At 40.5% G+C, this 26,772-nt stretch overlaps 1 protein-coding gene across 1 annotated transcript in view; it reads left to right on the forward strand.

The window, feature by feature from the left end:
- Nucleotides 1-26,772, forward strand: part of LOC125227907 (inositol hexakisphosphate and diphosphoinositol-pentakisphosphate kinase 2) — a 62,884-nt gene that overhangs the window by 11,489 nt on the left and 24,623 nt on the right. The window contains 15 exon segments of the mRNA XM_048132309.1: nucleotides 3,206-3,360; nucleotides 3,763-3,850; nucleotides 5,279-5,483; nucleotides 8,983-9,189; nucleotides 11,513-11,587; nucleotides 11,662-11,850; nucleotides 13,133-13,239; nucleotides 15,704-15,844; nucleotides 17,258-17,489; nucleotides 18,002-18,045; nucleotides 18,048-18,209; nucleotides 19,693-19,919; nucleotides 23,860-23,996; nucleotides 24,607-24,721; nucleotides 25,876-26,003. Coding sequence (XP_047988266.1) covers nucleotides 3,206-3,360; nucleotides 3,763-3,850; nucleotides 5,279-5,483; nucleotides 8,983-9,189; nucleotides 11,513-11,587; nucleotides 11,662-11,850; nucleotides 13,133-13,239; nucleotides 15,704-15,844; nucleotides 17,258-17,489; nucleotides 18,002-18,045; nucleotides 18,048-18,209; nucleotides 19,693-19,919; nucleotides 23,860-23,996; nucleotides 24,607-24,721; nucleotides 25,876-26,003 — 2,212 coding nt within the window.

Genomic DNA, 26,772 nt, shown 5'->3' on the forward strand with positions numbered 1-26,772 from the left:
TACCACACATGTAGTACCACAAAATATAATAGTTAATAAATGGCACACGTGGCTAGTATCAGGCATACTTGGCCTGTACCACACACGTGACACCACAAAATATAATAGTTAAACCAAGAATGGCACACGTGGCTAGTATCAGGCAAACTTGGCCTGTACCACACACGTGGCACCATAAAATATCATTGAAAAACAAAGCATGGCACACGCGGCTAGTATCAGGCATACTTTTCCTGTACCACACACGTGGCACAATAAAATATCATTGAAAAACAAAGCATGGCAAACGCGGCTAGTATTAGGCATAATTGGCCTGTACTGTGTGTAGACACGTGGCACCATAAAATATCATTGAAAAACAAAGCATGGCACACGCGGCTAGTATCAGGCATACTTGGCCTGTACCACACACGTGGCACAATAAAATATAATTGAAAAACAAAGCATGGCACACGCGGCTAGTATCAGGCATATTTGTCCTGTACCACACACGTGGCACCATAAAATATCATTGAAAAACAAAGCATGGCACACGCAGCTAGTATCAGGCACACTTGGCCTTTACCACACACGTGGCACCATAAAATATCTTTGAAAAACAATGCATGGCACACGTGGCTAGTATCAGGCATACTTGGCCTGTACCACACACGTGGCACCATAAAATATCATTGAAAAACAAAGCATGGCACACGCGGCTAGTATCAGGCATACTTGGCCTGTACCACACACGTGGCACCATAAAATATAATTGAAAAACAAAGCATGGCACACGTGGCTAGTATCAGGCATACTTGGCCTGTACCACACACGTGGCACCATAAAATATCATTGAAAAACAAAGCATTGGACACGCGGCTAGTATCAGGCATACTTGGCATGTACCACACACGTAATTAAAATCAGAAGTAAACAAATTATACAACACACGGCTGGTATCAGGCATACTTGGCCTGTACCGCACGTGAAAATGTAAACTTACTAGTAAATACATCATGCAACACACGGCTGGCATCAGGCATACTTAGCCTGTACCACACGTGTGATTAAAATCACAAGTAAACAAATTACACAACACACGGCTGGTATCAGGCATACTTGGCCTGTACCACACGTGAAAATGTAAACTCACTAGTAAACACATCATGCAACACACGGCTGGCATCAGGCATACTAAGCCTGTACCACACGTGATTAAAATCAGAAGTAAACAAATTACACAACACACGGCTGGTATCAGGCATACTTGGCCAGTACCACACGTGATTAAAATCAGAAGTAAACAAATTATACAACACACGGCTGGTATCAGGCAAACTTGGCCAGTACCACACGTGAAGATGTAAACTCATTAATAAACAAATCATGCAACACACGGCTGGCATCAGGCATACTTAGCCTGTACCACACGTGTGATTTCAATTCAGAAGTTAACAAATTATACAACACTCGGCTAGTATCAGGCATACTTGGCCTGTACTATACGTGAAAACGTACACTCACTAGTAAACACATCATGCAACACACGCCTGGTATCAGGTATACTTAGCCTGTACCACACGTGGGGCTGGAAAATCACAAGTAAACAAAACATAACACACGGTTGGTATTAAGTATATTTAGCCTGTACCACGCGTGAGACCATAAAAACGCACATGTAACTAAACAAAAAATGATGCGTGCGACTGATATTAACTTAATTTAATGGGCGTAAGGAAATTAACCCTTTCGCCGCCGTACTTGCCGACGTACTGTCAGTGTCACTGACGGCCTGCGGCAGCGGTTCGGCTGTCGACGCAGTGTCAGCGAATGGGTTAATACATAATTCACGTGGCCGATATCTGGTATGCTTAGTCTGTACAGCTCACGTATCAGTAATTTATCATTTGAAAGATTGAGAAAAGAAAAGAAACATGTTCCTCCTGAACCCAATCCAAAAAATTTTATCAAAATCATATTAACTATTATACAGTGGATTTGAAATCTTATATTCAAATCACCCGTCAATCAAATCAAGATATATTTGTGTCAATTTGCCGGTTTTTTTTTTAGGCTCGGCTAGGTCCTTTTTCCCTACTTCTGAGTTTTAATAAAAACTCCAGTATTCACATTCAATACAGTTTATTACATTACGCTACTATGACTATTAATTTACATTTCAATTACAAATAACAACCTTAATATTATTTTAATAAAATGGCTATGACATACGGACACCCGTAATCTGTCCGTATGTCTTGTAGTTAACATGTTTACATTAAATATTACTTCTCAAATACAGAAATATCATTCTACAATATTGACACTCAATCTAGAACTTGTAACGGAATTTCTAAACTTGAACTGTGGAATTTTAGTAGATACACTAGCCAGCAGCACTTGCCCTCGACCAATGCCCGATAGCAACTGCCGCTCGTCCATCCCAACAGCTGGTTTTAACCCCCGTCTTTCCACTACTTCACCAGTGGGAGGCGGGTAGTTATCAAAACAGTGTTATTGTCTTACCGTACAAAACAAGTTTAATATAAAATTATTCTAAAACTAACTTTTATTTACTAAAATCATCACACTTAAGAGTTTTGAATAATTTACAGTTATTTTTATTAGACTTATATTGACCGGGATATAGACCAGACCGTGATTACACTGATTACCTTTTTGATTTTTGTCGAGCTCCCGATATTCCGACTCAGTTATTTGCATCATGATCACGGAAAACTGAAGAACATTTTTGATTTTTGTCGGGAGCTCGATATAATCGTAATCAATCACGGTCTATATCCCGGTCAATATAAGCCTAGGTATAGGGCACACTTAGGGTGACAGGTATAGGCAAAGAGGATCGAGTATTATAGAGAGTTACTGTCAAAGTAAAATGTGTAATCACAGTGCATAGACTGCCATCTCTCGACACAGGCTTAAAACTTTTGAACCTCAGTTTTGACATTTTGGCCCATATTGTTAGCTTGATATGTGTTAAAATGTCAAATATTAATATTAGCGCAATCTAGCCGAGCATTCCCCAAAGGTGTAACGCCATCTAGGCCACCGTACCTTTTTCTCTAGGGCTTTGAGGTACGTTTTCTTCTTAGACTTTATCCGTCTATACGGAGTTACATATGTCTTTGGTATAGGTAATCTTTATCGATACCCTGTTAATGTCTTTGCCATTCGTTTCCTTTGTATGCCCTTTGTATGGCCACAGATCACGAGTTAGTAGAATCCGAAGACCACGTGGAGGTTAATGGAGTTGTCTTCAACAAGCCTTTCGTAGAAAAACCAGTTTCTGCCGAAGATCACAATATCTACATCTACTACCCAACGTCAGCCGGCGGCGGCAGTCAGCGGCTGTTCAGAAAGGTGCCTTCTTATTTATTGCTATTAAGAGCCTATCTGAAAGGCTTTAGATTCCCTGTAAGACCTATTTTTTTCCTATTGTTCACCAAAAAAATACACCTCGAATTTAAGTAGTAATGTACATACTTTTACAAAATGCTTACATTCTTTTCATTAATGCTCGTATGATCAGTGAGTAAATCAGCAAAAACATTATTTGTCATAGCTTTTATTTAGATGATTTTGATTAAAACTAATTTCTAAATTATCCAGCAGGGCTAAGATGGACTGAATGTCTAACAAGTATGTAAGTGCGAAAGTGACGCATGATATGACAAGTGTCAAAAAACACGGACATGATACGGCCACAGTACATTTCCTACAGCACAAGTCAACCTTTCATCACACACAATCATCTTTTTTCAGATTGGAAGTCGTAGCAGCATTTATTCGCCAGAGTCTAGAGTAAGGAAGACTGGATCTTTTATCTACGAGGATTTTATGCCTACTGACGGTGCGTAAGCGCAGCTTATCTTTTATCAAACACTCTGATCACATTTTCAAGTAATCGCACCGTTTCGTAGAGACAACACTTGAGATTATCCTCTAGCCGGAACTTTAGTAGCCATGTAATTTTTATGTTTATCGCGATGTTTGCGTGTTTTTTCCACAATCAATTTTAAATTTCGCAAAAAAATTGGGAAAGACTGATGTTAGACTGGTGAACCCACCGAAAATCTTGACAGAACGAGACCGTACTCGTATGGCTCGCAATGTCAAAAAGTTACCAGATCTCATATAACCTCGTAAGGCCCACCATAGTTAGATTTTCCATTTTGAATTTGAACCTTGTACATACATACAACATACATACAATCACGCCTGTATCCCATAAAGGGGTAGGCAGAGCACATGAAACTACTAAAGCTTCAGGGCCACTCTTGGCAAATAAGGGGTTAAAAGAAAACGAAACTGTGGCATTGCAGTGACAGGTTGCCAGCCTCTCGCCTACGCCACAATTTAACCCATATCCCATAGTCGCCTTCTACGACACCCACGGGAAGAAAGGGGGTGGTGAAATTCTTAACCCGTCACCACACAGGCAACCTTGAACCTTGTTCTTCAAGTAAATTAGTAAGATTTTCGTTTGTTTCAAAAATCAATGTAACAATAGAAATCCTACTTTATTTGGTTCATGAAAGGTTCAAATTAGTTTGCAACAACTATGTACATTGTAATGTACATTGGGCCTTACGAGGATAAAGCCAAGGTTCTTAATCTGTACACCAAAACTTCACAAAGTCTAGTCCTTAGTCAAAATATGTGCCTAAGCCATTTACATTTAGATTTGATAGATAGAATGATTTATCAGTTTTATCAGCTTATGAGTGAAGAATATTATTCACGTAAAAGTATTGCTAATTTGTAGATTAGGTAATCGTAGGGGTCGATCGTATGTGGCATTCTCTGGGCCTTTGTCCAGCAGTGGACGTCTTTTGCCTGATATTATGATGGAGACGAGATTTGGTCCCGGGTTCGAGTCCCGGTAAGGGCATTTATATGTGTGATGGGCACAAATATTTGTTCCTGAGTCATGGATGTTTTCTATGTATATAAGTATGTATTTATCTATGTATATTATAAGTAAGTATATCAGTTTTGAATGATTCACGGTTATTTTCGTGATCATGATGCATGCAACTGCGTCGAAATATCGGGAGCTCGACAAAAATCAAAAAGGTAATCACGGTCTATATCCCGGTCAATATAAGTCTAGTAAGTATGTCATTGACTAGCACCCATAGTACAAGCTTTGCTTAATTTGGGGCTAGGTTGATCTGTGTAATAAAGGTGTCCCTCAATATTTATTTATTTAATTTATTTATTATTTACATATCTACAAGAGTACATAAACCTTAGACGACATATTTCCCGTTTCCAGGCACCGACGTCAAAGTATACACAGTGGGTCCGGACTACGCTCACGCAGAGGCGCGGAAGAGCCCAGCTCTTGACGGAAAAGTAGAACGAGATTCTGAGGGAAAGGAGATCCGTTATCCGGTCATTTTGTCTAACCAGGAGAAGCTTATTTCGAGGAAAGTCTGTCTGGCGTTTAAGCAGACTGTTTGTGGATTTGATTTATTGAGGTGAGTCAGAATATGGACATTTTAGAAAAGGATAAGTACGGGAACGGGATTCTTGGGGAAAGGAGATCTGATACCCGGTCATTTATTTCGAGAATAGTCTGACTGGCCTTTAAGCAGACTGTTTGTGGATTTGATTTGTTGAGGTGAGTCAGGAATGTTAGGATTGCCAAAATTATTTAGCAAACTATTTAGAGCGCTATTCTGAAGGAAAGGAGATCCGGTACCCGGTCATTTTGTCTAACCAGGAGAAACTTATCTCGAGGAAAGTCTGTCTGGTAGACTTTCCTCGATTTGATTGTTAAGAGTAAATATTAGGAACATACCTACTAAAATCTTATCAAATAGCATCTACAACTCTTACCATCTACATCTACTACCCACTAGATAAGTATTAGAATGCCATGTAGTTTAAAAAATCGACACTGTTTACGTTGCTATAATTCGACATAACGTCGACATCTTTGGTGTCAGTATCATGGCGGATCATGCCTTAGATTTGCTTGATAATACCTAAATATGTAAGTCGAACTCGAAGCATAACTATTCGATAAAAGCAAACTTCGATAACTCCGTATAGACGGATAAAGTCTAAGAAAAAAAAACGTACCTCAAAGCCATAGATAGAGAAAAAGGTACGGCGGCCTAGATGGCGTTACACCTTTGGGGAACGCTCAGCTAGATGGCGCTAATATTAATATTTGACATTTTAACACATATCAAGCTAACAATATGGACTAAGGGCCAGTTGCATCAACCACATTTGACAGACACCTCATCGTCACGCAGCAGAAGTCTATGGAACTTCCCATACAAAAAAACTTAACGAACGCTTTAACGGTGACAGATTGTTTGATGCAACCGGCCCTAAATTGTCAAATCTGAGGTTCAAAAGTTTTAAGCTTGTGCCGAGAGATGGCAGTCTTTGCACTGTGATTACACATTTTACTTTGACAGTAACTCTCTATAATACTCAATCCTCTTTGGATAAATGTAATACTACTGTCACAAATTTAATTTTTACTTAATCAAGTGTTCCATAAGGTAGCGTTCTAATATCAACGTGATTTCTGACTAATTTCATTGCCCTAAATATTTAATGAACACTTCGTGGCTATTCTCGCAGTATCAAAAGTTTATAGGTGCGTCCATTGCGAGCTCATTTTGTTACCCAGGTTTCACTAGTTGTTTTGAAGAAAGAAAGAAAGAAAACGTTTATTTGGTGTACTAAAAAATTAAAACATAACCTATTACATCCCAAGTAACATTTTAGTGCTATAATTTTGGTTTTCGACGCCAAAAGCTACTATAGATGTCGTATAAAGGTTTTCGGCGTGACCGCCTGTCGTATAAAAGCCTCCAGTAACACCTTTTAGCTCTATAAGCTTATACCGCTAAAAGGTGTTATTAGGAAGTGATGTAAACGTTTATATCACCATTTTATAGAGCCGCTATAGGCCTGGTCTATAACAGGATCAAATATGACTACTATAGATCTATATTATTGTATAATAGTGTTAGGAATCACTGCTATGCAATCAATTTGCGCTATTAAGGTTCCCGACAAGCCGCTATAGTTGTTGCGTTATACAGCTAAAAGGTGTTATTAGGAAGTGATGTAAACGTTTATATCACCATTTTATAGAGCCGCTATAGGCCTGGTCTATAACAGGATCAAATATGACTACTATAGAACAATATTATTATATAATGGTGTTAGAAATCACTGTTATGCAATCAATTTGCGCTATTAAGGTTCCCGACAAGCCGCTATAGTTGTTGCGTTATACAGCTAAAAGGTGTTATTAGGAAGTGATGTAAACGTTTATATCACCATTTTATAGAGCCGCTATAGGCCTGGTGTATAACAGGATCAAATATGACTACTATAGAACAATATTATTATATAATGGTGTTAGAAATCACTGTTATGCAATCAATTTGCGCTATTAAGGTTCCCGACAAGCCGCTATAGTTGTTGTGTTATACAGCTAAAAGGTGTTATTAGGAAGTGATGTAAACGTTTATATCACCATTTTATAGAGCCGCTATAGGCCTGGTTTATAACAGGATCAAATAACCTACTAAAGAACAATATTATTGTATAATAGTGTTAGGAATCACTGTTATGCTATCAATTTGCGCTATTAAGGTTCCCAACAAGCCGCTTATAGTATTTTTAGTAGTCGTATTTTAACAGAAATTAAAACCTAACTATACCACTATTTTGGGATATAGTGGCTTTGGAAAACACTGCTACAGTATTTAACACTGTAGTAGAGATATGAATACCATTATAGAGCTATTTTGCTGTATAATGAAGTTTTCAGGATACGTTTATATAGCTTTGAAAAGCGTTAATAGTCGTTTTCTAATGCCTTTTATATCTCATCGCCGTATACGTCACAATGACTCTTTTATATCACAGAACTGTGGAATAATGGTTTCGGTATCTCTTTTAAAACACAATAGCGTTATATTATAGCTGAGTTTACTATATGTTTTATAAAAAAAAACTGTTTAGAAGATCTTTCTATAGTAAAACATTGAAAACAAGTATTGTTTTCTATATAAAGAACTTATAAGTTAAACTGGATCATAGTTAAAGTCTCATGCAACCCTAATTGAATCCACAATGGCGGGCTTATGGCAGTGAATGCGTATGATAAGTGACATAGTCGAACTATAAAAGCGTATGTTTTACTTCTTGGATCCATAGTAGAAACTATGGTGCCAATAATTTTATTGTATTAAATTATATTTATTTATTTTATTCAAAACAGGTATAAATCGAGGGCGCACTTAAAATACTCCATTAAACTAATATTCTTTTAACGGTAAAATTTCCATCGCATACCTTTTTGCAGTAATGATGGAATTATACGAAATCCAAATTATTTTGATTGACACTAAACTTCACAAGTTCACACGCCACTTTTCATAAAGTTCCTCGTTTAGAACAGTTTTTGTTAAATATTACACACATTAAATTATTTTAGAAATTTCATTCATTCGCATTAAAAGGGACGGCAACTGCTATTACAGAACAAAAAACCTGTATAACGGAATCTCAAATGCTACTATAGCATAAATTGATACTATAATAGCGTTACTGTGTCCTCTATGTCAACAAATTAGCACAATAGTCATCATCACATCACCATTATAGACCTTAAACGTCACGGATGATACTACTATAGCCCTATTATATCACTAAATGGCTGCATAATTGCGCCAAATCGGCTCTACAGTACTAATATAGACTATTTATAGGACCATTTAATGTGATTTAATTTGGTGCTCTCGACCACTATAGGACCAGAAATTGTTACTTGGGATCTTAGTCTAATAATACTTTATACACCAAAATGGTTGCCACTCAGCGTATGCCGTTGACTAAGTTAGCCATGGCGATGGTTATCAGGGCAACCAAATAAAAAATACTCTAAATAAAATAAAAACATGCAAAAATATTTCTCACATCTTACTTTTATCTTCCCAGAGCGAACGGCAAATCATTCGTCTGCGATGTGAACGGCTTCTCCTTTGTGAAAAACTCCAACAAATACTACGATGACTGCGCTAAAATTCTCGGGAATATGATATTACGCGAGCTAGCGCCGACGCTGCATATACCGTGGTCTGTGCCATTTCAACTCGACGATCCGCCTATAGTGCCTACTACGTTTGGCAAGATGATGGAGCTAAGGTGAGTTTTACCAATAGTGCTGTCTCTGTCGTTTTCTACTAGTGTGAGTGGAACAGCAGTTGCGGTGATCGCTTTGCTGTCATTGTCACTTCTCGGCTCTTCGCTCCTTTCGCATCCATTCTGTTGCGCGTGTGTGAGTGTACTAAATGTATTAGAGAGCAGAATCATTTGGGAGTAGTTCGGTCTAGTACAGTACAGGGAATCGTGTCTTTTGTACTATTAGTACATGTACTACACAAGCCTAGTGCCTACTACGTTTGGCAAGATGATGGAGCTAAGGTATGTTATACCAATAGTGCTGTCTCTGTCGTTTTCTACTAGTGTGAGTGGAACAGCAGTTGCGATGACTGCGCGAAGATCCTCGGGAACATGATATTACGCGAGCTAGTGCCGACGCTGCATATACCGTGGTCCGTGCCGTTTCAACTCGACGACCCGCCTATAGTGCCTACTACGTTTGGCAAGATGATGGAGCTAAGGTATGTTATACCAATAGTGCTGTCTCTGTCGTTTTCTACTAGTGTGAGTGGAACAGCAGTTGCGATGACTGCGCGAAGATCCTCGGGAACATGATATTACGCGAGCTAGCGCCGACGCTGCATATACCGTGGTCCGTGTCGTTTCAACTCGACGACCCGCCTATAGTGCCTACTACGTTTGGCAAGATGATGGAGCTAAGGTATGTTATACCAATAGTGCTGTATCTGTCGTTTTCTACTAGTGTGAGTGGAACCACAGTTTCAATGACTGCGTGAAGATCCGCGGGAACATGATATTACGCGAGCTAGCGCCGACGCTGCATATACCGTGGTCCGTCCCGTTTCAACTCGACGACCCGCCTATTGGGACCGTGCGCGACGACAACGCCACATGACAGTGACAATATTGTAACCGCTGTGAAGCGAGAAGTAAGTAAACATTGTGAAAAAATTAATGAAATCTTGTGCTATTTTACTACATTAGACAATTTTGGACGATGGTGGTTACAAACATTATCGCCAATAACATTAAATCGTTGTTTTCAGTGAGAAATTAACAAACTGGTGACTAAAACGGGGTTTCGTGCCATCGCTCAAGAAAACATTTTCCAACCTGAGACGATGAATAAAGGCAATAAATTGGTGCTAGCTGGGCATTTTCTACAGATTGAAAACATTATTCCACCATTTATACCTATGTGCAATAAAGTATAAATAAATCATTGGCTTTTGAAATAGTTGATCAGTTCACTGCTATCCTGTCATTTTCATAGGCTAATTACTTATAGGAATTATAAATATCATTGCAGGGTACAGGGTTTATTGTAAAATAAAAACAAACTTGCTATAATAACGTTTAATTATAATATACATCACAAAAACTTGTTTCATTTACTTGAAAATACATATTAGAGGTTTACCTACCAGATATCACATCAAATACAATCATGAATGCGATGAAATAAGTTCTCAGGAATTTTATTTAAAATGTGATAAGCCTTCAGTGGATGGACTGCTTCTGCTTCTATTGTTATCGTGCTCCTTCTTCCCATTGAAACCTCGATATTTACGCAATTTCGTCAATCCGTTTCGATTTGTAAACAGGAGCACAGATGAGGAAACAAATAAAATGACTTTCGAACATAACTGGGATTGGTTTCCACGTCGGATTTACTACCTCCAATAAAATTTGCACTATAAATTCACCGTAAATTCAATTCAATACTTGTATCAAATGATTACGCACTATAAGTAAAACTTCAGAGATTGGACGACCCTTTTCTTCTTACGGCAACTATTCACTTAAACGGTGGTTTCGTTTCCACCACGGTCTTGGAAATAGCTAGAATTTAGTCGCTACTTTTCTTGGAGTTATTACAATTTGCCATAACAAATTTTACTGGGCCCGTATTACTTTATCTCAAAAACGACATGAAAATGTTTACTGCAATATGGATTTGACAGCGCAAGTCAGCGACTAAGATGTCAATTTTGGCCGTAGTGAGTGCTGTGATCGTTTTAGCTACCCCCTCCACCCGCTTTGCACCCTGCCAATAGTGCTCACTATGTTTGGCAAGATGATGGAGCTAAGATTAGTTCGAGGGTTTACTGGTGAAACCCAATAAATCGAGATAATTTTTCTTTGAAATAAGAACATTGTGGAAATTGCACATGCACATTGCAGTTCGAAATTCAAAAACCAGTTTGCTCAACTTATCGGGATTCACCAGTAAACCGTGTGTTTATCATTTTGTTTAGATTCTAATTTGTGGTTCTCAAGCAAACTAACAAACGTCCTTATTGTATGCTACGCTAAGCTATATTTAAATAACTGTAATTTCCAGATGTGTAGTGGCAGTCATTCGTCACGGCGACAGAACGCCCAAACAGAAGATGAAAGTTGAGGTGCGGCACCCGAGGTACGTGCTAAAAGTTAGCAGATAAGATAATGATGTCTTCGAAATCTTAGATCTAATGTTCCTACTCCTTCCAGATTCTTCGAAATCTTCGAGAAATACGCCGGCTTCAAGCGTGGACACGTCAAACTAAAGAAACCCAAGCAGCTGCAAGAAATTCTGGACATTGCACGCGCTCTATTAGCCGATATACATACGAGGCATGCTGATCCAGAAATAGAGGAGAAACAGGGAAAATTGGAGCAGCTCAAGAGTGTTCTCGAAATGTGAGTACTCATACTTTGCCCTGTTTTAAATTGTAAGTTCTAGCATGTTCTAGAGAAAGTTTCGTTCTAAGTACTTAAAAACAAACTAAAGAGATCCTGGGTATTGTTCGCTCGCTGCTAGCTAATATACATACTAGGCACGCTGATCCAGAAATTGACGAGAAACAGAGAAAATTGGAGCAGGTCTAGAGTATTCCAGAGATGTAAGTATCTATTTTTCTCTGTTTAAAATTGTAAGTATTGGAAAGGTCTCTGTCAGCAAAAATCAATATGCTTGAAATTCAACTCCATCTTAACACCATCGCCAGGTTGCGTGGGCCCCTCCCCTACGCCTCTAAGCCCGAGCCTTGTGAATCTTGTGTTCCTAGTGAGAAATTAGACGTTGAATAAAAATCTGGCCTCTTTGACTAATATTGTCTTCGGTTACCGCGATAGTTACTCATGAAATAAAACTATGGAAACGGATTAAATCGCGTATAATGAATTTAAAATACATCCCGACGTTTCGAACTCTTTACAGCGTTCGTGGTCAACGGGTGACTGAGGAAAAATTAAAATGTGCAAAAGCTACCCACTTACAAGAAATATTAACGAACCATGACCACAAATAATATAGATTTCTAAGGCAGGTTCACACACTATTAATAAAGCTAGTTATACAATATTCAAAAAAATTAAAAAAACTCTTTGACTAAATTAAAAATAACCGGCCAAGAGCGTGTCGGGCCACGCTCAATGTAGGGTTCCGTAATTTCGCTTTTCAAAACTTTTCAACCTATCAAGTTCAAAATAAAACATTTTTTCCAATTTTTATTTTACCACTTTGTCGGCGTGATTGATATACATATTGGTACCAAATTCAGCTTTTTAGTGCTAACGGTCACTGATATTATCCGCGGACGGACAGACATGGCGAAACTTAAGGGTTTCTAGGTGACTACGGAACCCTAAAAAGTCCGGATTCTAGACGTAAGATGACCTAACCTAATGTCAGAATATCGAAGCATTAGAATGTTGAATTTTTCTTATTAAAAAACCTCCATTTTTATTTCCACATAGCCATTAATACAACTACTTAGGCTGGTTTTAGTGTCACGCGGACCGACCGCGCGGAGCGATCCGCACTGAACTAATGTGTGTTAACTTCAGGTAGCGTTTTAGAGTGGCGCGGACGAATCCGCGCGTACGACAACATCAACTTCATACAAATTGGTCGCGCGGATCGCTCCGCGCGGACGGTCCGCGTGACACTAAAACCAGCCTTATGTTTTTTTGTTCCCAGGTACGGTCACTTCTCCGGCATAAACCGCAAGGTGCAGATGAAGTACCAGCCGCGCGGGCGGCCTCGCGGCTCCAGCTCCGACGACGGTAACGCGCCCCCACTACACGGTCTGCATTTACACGCTTTTATACTTTAGCTACATACTCGTATACAATGCGGGCCGTGGTGAATGGCATACATCGATCCCAGCGCGCCCTCACGAACGGCAAAGAGGATGAAACGCCGGAGTGAGTTTATTGGGTAGCAGCAGCGGCTGGTCCATACAAGCCGATTCCCACCGGCTTGCCTAAAATTGATTACTAGTAAAGTACCTAATGTTAAGGTAGGTTTCTTTGTGTTCAGTGTTGCCTAGCAGCAATTTTCACCAGCCACCACTGGTGGGTAGGGCAAAGTTTTTCCCCCTCTCGCTAGGGGAGGGGAAAGAAACGGCGAATCCCACTCGTACGTAACTGCTTTCCCACTCCGTCAAAAAAAGAAGTTCACATGCGGACCAGCTCTGACGGTAATGTGCCCCCATTACACGGTCTGCATATTACACGCTTTTATACTTTAGCCATATCGGCACTACTTTAAAAAAAACTTGTATCTTCTTCAGTAAATGAAGAGAAAAATATAAGGTCCTAATTTATTAGTTGCAGATATAAATTAAGAAATCTTTTCATGTAACTTTTTTGATTTCATTTTCCTAACAAAAAAATTAATTATAATTTCGTCTAAAAAAAATCATCATGTGCATTATCACATGTCACAATAACACTGTCTGTCATGTCAACAATTGTTTGTTGTAAATGTCGTAAAGGTTCGGCGGGAAAACTGCACATGTCATTGAAGTGGCCAGTTACAGTTAAGTGGTACGTAAAAGAGGTACTAGAATCTGTTCAATGAGTTTTCATTTAATAATCACATAAACAGGTGTTTTTACGTAGCAAATTTGTTTTTCCGTTTTCTCCAAAAAAACATCGTAAAAGCTATAATGTTTCACGGTTTAATATACTCCAGAGACCGAGTACTATCAGCTGTAAAAATATCTGCATCTAATAAATTAGGACCTTATATATTAAGTATGTATGGAATGCATATAGGCTTACTACGTTTTGTCTTTGAGGAGCAGTGTGAAATACGAGATTTTTTCAAAGTAGTGACGATATACTTCTTCATCAGTTTTCTTAGAGTAGTCATGGTCATTCATTATGCAGGTGCTGGATATTACTGTGTCTAAAGTAAGCACTCGAACATTGATAAAAGGTAGTCACATCTCCGGTATATGTGTATACCAAGGCATGCGAGGTTCAGGTGCGATCTGCATATTTACAAGCTTTTAGCTCCGGACTATGAGCTCCACTTATATTCCTTTTACTTAGGAGCAGGTAATAGTAGACCATTTATCGTTGACATAAGGTACGGTCACGTCTCCTATATAAACCGCAATGTCCTCATGAAGTTCCATCTCTGTTTCTGTGGCCAATACACAGTGTGTGTTTTTCTGTATATTCGGAGTTACCGGGCTTCGAATTAGTAATAATAACCTATAGGCACATCTCGGAAACTGGCGATCAAATATATGAAAGAGACGCGTTCCTGGCACATATTCTAAGCTCGTGTAGGTGAACGCGTACCATGCTTGTATGAGTGAGATATGACAGGTTGACGGTTCGCGTTTTTGACATGCGGTAACTGTGAGGTAACCGAGAGGGGGTGGGCGGCGCTTTCAGCGGGGAGCAGGAGTGGCCATACTGTATGATAGTACTCTTTATTATACTGTGCTATAGGTCAAAGAAAATACAGACAAATTCATGTATATATTTTTCTAATTCCTCGTATGCATTATTAGTCATTGATGATATATTTAGCACTAAATGCAGTTCATTGTAGTAAAGCTTGAAGTTTTATTAAACTGGTTGATACTATACTTTGCTTGAGTAAATAAGTAGCAGCTATTTGCAAACGTTGCTTATGATTGATGCTCTAAATCGTCCGGAATAAGTATGAAAATTAGTAGAAAGGATAACTTTGGAGTTACCTTTCTTTTTGCTTGTGCAATAGTAAATAAATTACCTACCTGAGTCAAAGTGTTCCATATATATTATCACGTTGTTATAATAGTAAACATGTAGCTACAGCTAAGGTATAGAAAATAGCGAGGTACGAGTAAATAAGAGGTTTTACACGACAAACGCACAACTGCAACTGCAAGCGTAGAAGTAACAGTTACTTAATAGTAAAAGTCAATTTCAATCTTGCTTGCACTATAAGACCTATTATAGCCCAAGGACGGATCCAGAATGGGGTCATGGGGTCATGGCCTAGAATTTGACTATACAATACCCTATGTGAAATAAAATGTAGGTACCTACTAGAATTCGACTTACTGAATTCGAGTGACCCCCGAACACAAAGTTGGATCCGCCCTTTATTCCACTATCATAGAAATATGATCATAGGCAACATGCCGTCCTTTTTCATCACGTTGGAGAAAAAGAGAGGCATACAGACCTATGATCATATTTATGATGGTGTACTTTGTAGCAACAATAAAGTTATCCCAGAAACTAAAATCCCCATAATTTACAGTAGAGGGCGCCGGCGAGCCGTCACTGGTGCTGATCCTGAAGTGGGGAGGCGAGCTGACCCCGGCGGGACGGATCCAGGCTGAGGAACTAGGGCGCATGTTCCGCTGCATGTACCCCGGCGGCCAGGGCCGGCACATACCTGGTTAGTATAGTCCAGGACTCTCGTAACTAACAGTAGAGGGCGCTGGTGTCACTGGTGCTGATCCCGAAGTGGGGCGTCGAGCTGACCCCGGTGGGACGGATCCAGGCTGAGGAACAGGTTAGTGTTGAATAAGACTCTTGTAGCTTACAGTAGAGGACGCTGGTGTCACTGGTGCTGATCCTGAAGTGGGGAGGCGAGCTGACCCCGGCGGGACGGATCCAGGCTGAGGAACTAGGGCGCATGTTTCGCTGCATGTACCCCGGCGGCCAGGGCCGGCACATACCTGGTTAGTGTTGAATAAGGCTCTTGTAGCTTACAGTAGAGGGCGCTAGTGTCACTGGTGCTGATCCTGAAGTGGGGAGGCGAGCTGACCCCGGCGGGACGGATCCAGGCTGAGGAACTAGGGCGCATGTTCCGCTGCATGTACCCCGGCGGCCAGGGCCGGCATATACCTGGTTAGTGTTGAATAAGACTCTTGTAGCTTACAGTAGAGGACGCTAGTGTCACTGGTGCTGATCCTGAAGTGGGGAGGCGAGCTGACCCCGGCGGGACGGATCCAGGCTGAGGAACTAGGGCGCATGTTTCGCTGCATGTACCCCGGCGGCCAGGGCCGGCACATACCTGGTTAGTGTTGAATAAGGCTCTTGTAACTTACAGTAGAGGACGCTGGTGTCACTGGTGCTGATCTTGAAGTGGGGGGGGGGGTTGGGCGAGCTGACCCCGGCGGGACGGATCCAGGCTGAGGAACTAGGGCGCATGTTTCGCTGCATGTACCCCGGCGGCCAGGGCCGGCACATACCTGGTTAGTATAGTCCAGGACTCTCGTAACTAACAGTAGAGGGCGCTGGTGTCACTGGTGCTGATCCTGAAGTGGGGAGGCGTGCTGACCCCGGCGGGACGGATCCAGGCTGAGGAACTAGGGCGCATGGCTCCGCTGCATGTACCCCGGCGGCCAGGGCCGGCATATACCTGGTTAGTGTTGAATAAGACTCTTGTAACTTACAGCAGAGGACGCTGGTGTCACTGGTGCTGATCCTGAAGTGGGAGGACAAGTTAATTCAGCGAGATGGGCTCATCTTGCAAATTTTTCAATCTTGAAACCTTAACACTATACAGGGTGCAAAAATTTCATTTCCAACATAAATTTCATTCAATCATACGTCACATGGCGACCCTGTCAGTGCAACCTCCTTCCACTGACGAATCTTTGAATCTAGGAAGATAAAAATTGTGCACATGTTTTATTTAGTTCTTATTAATCTCTTTTATTGGAAATACTCTCCTTTCGGACTGTACCTTGATATTTGACATAATATTTTCCTCTTAAGTTTAAGTTTAAGCTTTTTTCGTGTACTGGAAAAGTTAGACTATGAATACCATTTTAAACAACATTAACATACGCTTTTCCTTTAGGTGAAGGCGGCACTCAAGGCCTAGGGCTCTTGCGTCTCCACTCCACATTCCGCCACGACCTCAAAATATACGCATCGGACGAAGGGCGAGTCCAAATGACCGCCGCCGCGTTCGCAAAAGGACTGTTGGCTTTGGAAGGCGAACTGACTCCTATACTAGTGCAGATGGTTAAATCTGCTAATACCAATGGACTTTTGGATAATGACTGTGATTCTTCGAAAGTGCAGAACATGTGAGTATCATGATAATCATTAAATTATGCACGTTTTTCGGAAGTTCAGTGCAGACGACCGCTGAAGCATTCGCATAGACCTTTGCAATTTGCAAGGCGTACCGTCTCCAATATTAGTGCAGCGTTGGTTCAAACCCCGGCTTCTGAGTTTTCGGAACCTCGCACGAATTTAATATTGTACAAAATTTTTTTCATCACACTCGCACACTAAATGTACTATTGCACGCAAGCGTAGCGGGAGTAACAGAATTATCGTTCTCCCTGGGCAGTTATGTAGTTCTTAGTACCGTATTTAACTTTTTACTTATGTTTTATATTGCAAATGTGATGAAAACATTGTGTGTAACTCGGGGCGCAAGGATCCAGCAAGCCGTCGCGATTTTACTCTCGTTGACAATATTTAACTTTCCCCCCATGTTGCACTTTGGTGAGCAAACCGTACTACGAATTCTTGCAACCTTAGTTTACCTGAAATTTTACGAACGTATAAACCAACCAATTATCACTTCCAGGGCAAAAGCGCGCCTCCACGAAGCAATGCAAGTGGACCGCGAGTTCACGAGCAAGACCGCCAGCGCATCAACCCCTGCGAGAGCCTCAGCATCACTGCCGCCATGGACTTTGTCAAGAACCCGGTGCGCTGCTGCGCGCACGTGCACACACTTATACAGCAGCTCGTGCATATAGTGCTGGTGAAGAAGGACGACCCCAAGACTAAAGGTGACTGCATTATGTAGGGACAGCATCTACTATGTCAGAGTCTTAGTGTTAGAGCTGCCATGGACTTTGTTAAGAACCCCGTGCCCGTGCCCTGCTGCAGCGCACGTGCAGTGCTGGCACGCTGATACAGCAGCTGTTGCATATAGTGCTGGTGAAGAAGGACGACCCCAAGACTAAAGGTGACTGCATTATGTAGGGACAGCATCTACTATGTCAGAGTCTTAGTGTTAGAGCTGCCATGGACTTTGTTAAGAACCCCGTGCCCTGCTGCGCGCACGTGCACACGCTGATACAGCAGCTGTTGCATATAGTGCTGGTGAAGAAGGACGACCCCAAGACTAAAGGTGACTGCATTATGTAGGGACAGCATCTACTATGTCAGAGTCTTAGTGTTAGAGCTGCCATGGACTTTGTCAAGAACCCGGTGCGCTGCTGCGCTCACGTTCACACGCTGATACAGCAGCTCGTGCATATAGTGCTGGTGAAGAAGGACGACCCCAAGACTAAAGGTGACTACATTACGTAGGGACAGTAAGATAAGCCCCTAGGAGAGCCTCAGTATAAGAGTCGCCATGGACTTTGTCAAGAACCCGGTGCGCTGTTGCGCGCACGTGCACACGCTGATACAGCAGCTCGTCCATATAGTGCTGGTGAAGAAGGACGCCCCCAAGACTAAAGGTGAAGACATTATCAGATTTCACCGAGTATCACTGGGAACGGTTAACTTAACAGAGACTTTCAGGCAGTTGACTCGATTGGAATTTCATCACGGCGTTCTATGTTATCTAAACCCCCGATGTCCTTGCTTGCGTATGGGTGAATCAAAGGACGAGTGCAAAGATGACTACTTACATTATAGATCAGATGATACTGTTCATTTTATTATTACTGCGCAGAACAATTCTAATGACAGCTGCTTCAAAAATCAAGAGACGTGGAGAATTAGGCTTGTGTCGTTCACGAACTATGAACTGTTAGGAATAAAATCCCATCAATGACCGAAATGAACTGAATCTTTCCGTGCTCTGAGAATCGGTCTTTGCTCATTTAGTTCAGTATAGGATCGGCGAACGCGAGCGGTTTGGATCAAGAACGAGTGTGTGACTGCGCCGACCGAGAGCGAGAGCTACTTAGCAGAGCACCAAAAAAAGTCAAGTTTTCATATTAAACTTCGGTTACTTACAACCTTTCGGCCCGGAATGTTACTATCTGTTGACTATTCATATCATTTTGACACTATTTGGTCCCATTCGTTCTGATCTTTCCGACCGCAGTGGTCACTGGTCTGTCTGAACTAAATGAGCAAAAGACCTGAAAGAGCGAACTAGTTCGTGGGAGCGATTGAACGAGATCGGAGCGCTCCGATCAACGAACGAAACGGCACAAGCCTATGGAGAATCAAGTTCAAGTGATATTAATAAACTGTCACACGAGTTATATTATCGTTACTGATTGATTTTCTAAATATCCCATTCTATTTCAGACACTATCCTCTACCACGGTGAGACCTGGGAGCTGATGGGCCGCCGCTGGGGCAAGATCGAAAAGGACTTCTGCACAAAGAACAAGACGTACGACATATCAAAAATACCCGACATCTATGACTGTATCAAATACGATCTTCAGCACAATCAGCACGCGTTGCAGTTTGACTTGGCTGAAGAGCTTTATATGTATGCCAAGTACTTGGCGGATATTGTTATACCGCAGGTGAGTACTAATTACGTACGTTCATAAGATAAAGCATTAATAGTTTTACAGGTTGCACTTCGGGAAGTGTGCTCAAGAGCTACACGACACGAGCTTATTCCACCATCCCCATTCTACCATAGGACTCTTAGACGCACGGCCGGTTTCCATCCTTAGGCCCAATTTAGATGGTACGAGAACTCGCATACGAGTTTTATTACATTGCGGTATTTGATGGCTGTGCAAAATTGTATGTAACCTCAACAGCCCGCAATATAACTAAAATCGCATGCGAGTTCGCACGCCGTCTAAATCAGGCCTTACTTGGTACTCTTCGTAGATATTCCGTGAATTCTTTCTTATGCGCACTGCCAAGAAGTGGAATTCCTTGCTGGTGGCTATAGATTTCCGAGCGCATATAACCCGGCAACCTTCAAATCAAGAGTGAACAGGCATCTACTGGGCGAGCTCACTCCATCGTAGGCCACATCTTTGCCATTGGCTGTCTGTAGTAAGGCCATTTATAATAATAATAAAATAAAAAATAAAATTCGACACACAATGACATCGACCACATCGTCTCACCACACTTATTACTTACTTCCTCACCTGTTGAAAGGAAAGGTTGCCCATTCACCGGTTAGCCCTCGAGATGTTAAGAGCGCTATGACAAAAAAAGGCGATATATTGTAAAATGCACAATATTTATCGACAAAATTGTACACTTTACTCATACTAAAAGACAGTGAAAGTACTTGTTTCAGTTAGAACATCTTATTAACTGTCGGTTAATTAAAAAACATATGAAAAAAAAAGCTTTTTCAATTAGTAATGATTGTTTTTCTGATGCTCGTTTAGGAAAAACCGCGTGAAGCACAGAATTCGGAGCTCTTATTATCTACAATTTGATAAGCTCACTCTCATAAATGAGGTAAATTTAAGTTCCAAATATCTTGTACTTAAGGCCCATTAAACAATATTTATCATTTAATCCTTTGAAATTGAGAAATTGAAAGTAAAACGAACTCAATTTTGTCTTGAAAATACATTGAAACAAGTGATCATTTCTCCGAAAATCTACATGTTATCGAAGTTATTTTAGTATATAAATAATCTGTACAATCTGCTTAAATTGCTGTTATCCATTTGTCGTTATAATATTATATAATGATTTTTTGCCAATTTTTTGAAAACTAGCCTTCCTGTCGCTATTTGACCGGCGACGGACGCCTGCGATTTCAGTGCCGCGCCGGAGCTCGTATAGGTGAGACGTATGTCACTTCGCTCTCCGAGTTTTGATCGCAAACGTCGAGAATATTTATCGTTGTGTGGGTCGGACGCCTTGTTTATACACGGGCTATCCTCGCATTGTGTGTGTGTAAACAGCGACCAACGAATTTGATCCTAGATCCGTAAATATTTGCTTTTGTAATATTTTGTTATGTTTGAATGTTAAAGTATTACAACGTTATGATGATAAATATGTAAAAATTACAATACGGTCAAGATGATAAGACACATCAAGATGGTACTCGGGATCTGATGATGGAGCCAGAAGGTGGTCACCAGTACCAATGAACCATATAACTAAACCCAGAGATGGGGAAATCGTAATCGATTCCGGATTACACGATTACTTGATTTTACTTTGTAATCCACTACTGGGTGTCAGATTACTTGTAATGTAATCAAGTGAAACGGTAAATTACCATTACATGTAAAGGAATCACTAATCATCTATACAATAATTACTATTACCAATAATTCGGAATCATAGTCGATTCAAAATAACTGAAATTATTGACTTGATTACTTTCAGATTACAAATATGTAGTACCTCAGATTGCTGACTGTCACTTTGACACAAAAGTCATCATGGGTGTCGTAAAATAGGTTTTAGGGGGTGCTGATTCCAAAATTAATGACCAATGTGGAATCTGACATTGCTGACTGTCACTTTGACACAAAAGTCGTCATGGGTGTCGTAAAATAGGTTTTAGGGGGTGCTGATTCCAAAATTAATGACCAATGTTCAATCTGACGTTGCTGACTGTCACTTTGACATAAAAGTCGTCATGGGTGTCGTAAAATAGGTTTTAGGGGGTGCTGATTCCAAAATTAATGACCAATGTGGAATCTGACATTGCTGACTGTCACTTTGACACAAAAGTCGTCATGGGTGTCGTAAAATAGGTTTTAGGGGTGCTGATTCCAAAATTAATGACCAATGTTCAATCTGACATTGCTGACTGTCACTTTGACACAAAAGTCGTCATGGGTGTCGTAAAATAGGTTTTAGGGGGTGCTGATTCCAAAATTAATGACCAATGTTCAATCTGACGTTGCTGACTGTCACTCTGACACAAAAGTCGTCATGGGTGTCGTAAAATAGGTTTTAGGGGGTGCTGATTCCAAAATTAATGACCAATTTGGAATCTGACATTGCTGACTGTCACTTTGACACAAAAGTCGTCATGGGTGTCGTAAAATAGGTTTTAGGGGTGCTGATTCCAAAATTAATGACCAATGTGGAATCTGACATTGCTGACTGTCACTTTGACACAAAAGTTGTCATGGGTGTCGTAAAATAGGTTTTCATGGGTACTGATCTCAATATTAATGATCAATTTGGAATCTGATATTGCTGACTGTCACTTTGACATAAAAGTCGTTATGGGTGTTGTCAAATAGGTTTCCAGGGGTACTGTGCAATGTCAGGTTCCAAATCGGTCATGACTTTTTAAATCATTTCATTAATTTTGGAATCAGTACCCCTAAAACTATTTGACTACACCCATGATTCCTTTTGTGTCAAAATGACAATTAGCACTGTGAGATTCCAAAATAGTTATTAATTTTGGAATCAGCACCCCCGGAAACCTTTTTGACGATACCTATGACGACTTTTGTGTCAAAGTGACAGTCAGCAATGTCAAGATTCCAAATCGGTCATTAATTTTCAAATCAGCACCTCCGAAACCTATTTGACGACACCCATGACGACTTTTGTGTCAAAGTGACAGTCAGCAATGTTAGATTCCACATTGGTCATTATTTTTGGAATCAGCACTCCCTAAAACCTATTTTACGACACCCATGATGACTTTTGTGTCAAAGTGGCAGTCGGCAATGTTAGATTCCATATTGGTCATTAATTTTGGAATCAGCACCCCCTAAAACCAATTTTACGACACCCATGACGACTTTTGTGTCAAAGTGACAGTCAGCAATGTCAGATTCCACATTGTTCATTAATTTTGGAATCAGCACCCCCGCAAACCTATTTGACGACACCCATGACGACTTTTGTGTCAAAGTGACAGTCAGCAATGTCAGATTTCACATTGGTCATTAATTTTGGAATCAGCACCCCCTAAAACCTATTTTACGACACCCATGACGACTTTTGTGTCAAAGTGACAGTCAGCAATGTCAGATTCCAAATCGGTCATTAATTTTTAAATCAGCACACCCGAAAACCTATACTCGTGGTATATGCACTTGAAATGTGAAAGTGAAAATGCTAGAATGACATGTAAACCAAAAACAATTTGAGTGACATAAAGAAGTAAAGTAATAAGCCTGGAATCGAAGTAAAGTGGAATTCAGATTACTTAAGTACTTGATTACCGAGGAATCCATATTACAGGAATCTATATTATACCGATTCCAAAGGAATGGATTACAGAGGTAATCATAATACAGCATTACAGTAATTTTCATATAACAAAAGCAAATATTTGGGATGGGATCTACTTTTATAATTAATGTTTGCCGCGTTAAATACGAATCTTTATGTTACAAATTCAGTTTTAGCAGCGTTGTTTTGTTCACCTTCAGTTTTGTAGACTTTTTAAAAACTCTCGTCATCATTTGAGACGGACTGTACAGTCAGCTGTGAAATTTCATGGAGACATTATGTATGAATTCATTGATAAATCTTTACTATCTTTGTTTTTAGGAATATGGACTGACCATGCAAGAAAAGCTCACGATCGGGCAAGGGATTTGCACGCCGCTGCTCAAAAAGATCCGCGCAGATTTGCAGCGGAACATCGAGGAATCGGGCGAGGAGACGGTTAATAGACTTAACCCAAGGTAAAATTAAACATTCATTTATTCATTTAGATTTTATTTATTAGATTGAACTCTTATTACTGCTGAACCGCCGGTAAGCCCGGTAGATTGCCAAAATAAAGCTCGGGTACGTGGCTAAATGCACAAACGCTTACGGTAATGTCGTTATCGCAGATATCTATCTCTATCGCCGGACCGTAAAATATCGTCGGACCAGTGGAGGTCATCGTAGAAGAGTCAGATTACCCACGCGCTGGTTCAGCACAATCACGAAGGTCACACGCGTTGGGCTCCAGGGATCCTTTAGAAAGGCAAAAGATCGGCGTGAGTGGAGGGCACTGCGTACAGCGACTTGGTCTCGACCCTCAGTCATGAGGTTTCGACGAAGAAAAACATCTCTATCGCTCTTCCGGTACGGCGCTGCGTTTCGATCGGCGTCTAGCGTCAACGATTGGCATTTTGACTAGGTTATGAGGCTCGGCCACCAGTGGACTTGGTCACTTTTTCTTTATGACACCTATTTCGGTTTAGGCTATAATTTTTAGCAGTATTTACTCTAGCTATACTTTTTTAAGGATGTATTTTTTAATATGTATTCCGCTGCTTGCCTAAATTCTATTTTCGGTTGCAGATACAGCCACGGAGTATCGTCACCGGGGCGACACGTGAGAACGCGTCTGTACTTCACTAGCGAGAGTCACGTTCATTCCTTACTCACCGTGCTACGCTTCGGCGGGCTGTTAGATGTATGTATACTTTAATGATTTGTTGCTAAAATTTATATTAGCTTTCATATTTCTCTCGGCTCGCTTGTTTTTGCCCAGAGAGGCAAGCATGGTCGCGCGATAAATGATATTACATCAGGCCGTCACTTTCGCACTATACACCGTGTTTTTTTGTTTTCCGTTAAATTCGACACGTAGCTAGGTTCATTATCAGGAACCACCCTGTATATATAACCTTTAGTTAAATTCGCAAAAAAAAAATTTTCATCATTTTCATACATAATAAATGAATTTTCCCCTCACTAGCTCGGAAACACGTGTTTTGTTCTTTAATTTATCCACTTAAAAACGCATTTTATCCACTAGTTGGTAAAGTAATTTGACCTTGAATAAAGTCAAATTAACTGCTTTAAAATTGATAAAAGTAGGTGAATCTAGTAATAAAGATGATTTACCACCTGTGGAACTACTGGAGGCAGTGATAAACGCATTTTTTGCGTTGTAGTTTCCTCGCTATAGTGAGGGGAAAAGTTTTGTGTTACACTCGGGTGCAAATGTATTTTACTTCTCGTGTGTTAAAAAACTCGCAAGTTCATGAATCCTTTCACATGCTCGTTTTTCAATTCCACACTCGGCGTTAAAATACAACTTTGCCCCCTTGTATAACAAATAACTATTATTAGTGTGAGAGACCCTTAAGAATAACATTCAAGTTAGTGTCAAGTGATTGACGGCACATATCAAAACAAATAATATTAGGAATTGGTAAAGGCTGTCACACACGTGTTCACTAATTATCTTTATTTTTGTAATAACTCCATAACCGTAAGAGTTAAGACGCTAGTTTCTTAGAGAAATTAATTGTATTTCATCTAAAGAACCTTCCCTTAAAGTTAACCGAATTCAATAAAAACAGGGTGTATGTAAGTGCGAAAGGGACGGCCTGATGTTTTTATCGTTTTATCACGCGACCATGCTATCGGTGCAGAACGTGCAAGTTGTAGTATGAGTTACCCTCTGAGGCGCTATGACTTGGTGTTCTTCAAGAAGCAGGTATTTGTTGATGTTGCTTATGTCCACGGGCGGCGATAACTGCTTCCCATCGCCTGATGGGTTCGTCTGCTCGTTTGCTATATCATAAAAAAAAATCAGTTTAAGTTGTGTCTTATTTCCAGGTGCTAAAAGACGAGCAATGGCGGCGCGCGATGGAATATGTGTCCATGGTCTCAGAACTCAACTACATGTCGCAGATTGTCGTTATGCTGTATGAGGACCCTACGAAAGACCCTTGCTCTGAAGAAAGGTTTGTAAAATATTAAAGTACCTACTAGCTTTTGCCCGCGGCTTCGCTCGCGTTAGAAAGAGACAAAAAGTAGCCTATGTCACTCTCCATCCCTTCAACTATCTCCACTTAAAGAATCACGTCAATTCGTCGCTCCGTTTTGCCGTGAAAGACGGACAAACAAACAGACACACACACTTTCCCATTTATAATATTAGTATGGATGTAGAATGTCATTGGGAAACAAGGGAGTAGTAAATCCTGACCAAAAATATATGACTATGCGCCATGTTGCGGAATTTCATTAGAACTATTTTCTTCATACCAAAGACATATAACTCCGTATAGACAGATAAAGTCTAAGAAAAAAACTTACCTCAGTACCATACAGAAAAAGGTACGGTGGCCTAGATGGCATTACACCTTTGGGGTACGCTCAGCTAGATGGCGCTAATATTAATATTTGACATTTTAACACATATCAAGCTAAGAATATGAGCCAAATTGTCAAAACTGAGGTTCAAAAGTTTTAAGCCTGTGTCGAGAGATGGCAGTCTATGCACTGTGATTACACATTTTACTTTGACAGTAACTATACATCAGAATAAAAGCGCCCTCCTGACAATAGTCATATATTTCTGGTCAGAATTTATGACATTCAAATACTATTTAGGTGCAGTGGGGTAATTTCGAATCACAGAAATGCTAGGGTGAATTCGAAAGGGGAATCTTGATATGATGGAAATAATGGTGATTTTTATGTGACTTTCAAAATTAGACGACTTTCGAA

The sequence above is a fragment of the Leguminivora glycinivorella genome, chromosome 7 (assembly GCF_023078275.1).
Source record: "Leguminivora glycinivorella isolate SPB_JAAS2020 chromosome 7, LegGlyc_1.1, whole genome shotgun sequence".
Lineage (NCBI taxonomy): Eukaryota > Metazoa > Arthropoda > Insecta > Lepidoptera > Tortricidae > Leguminivora > Leguminivora glycinivorella.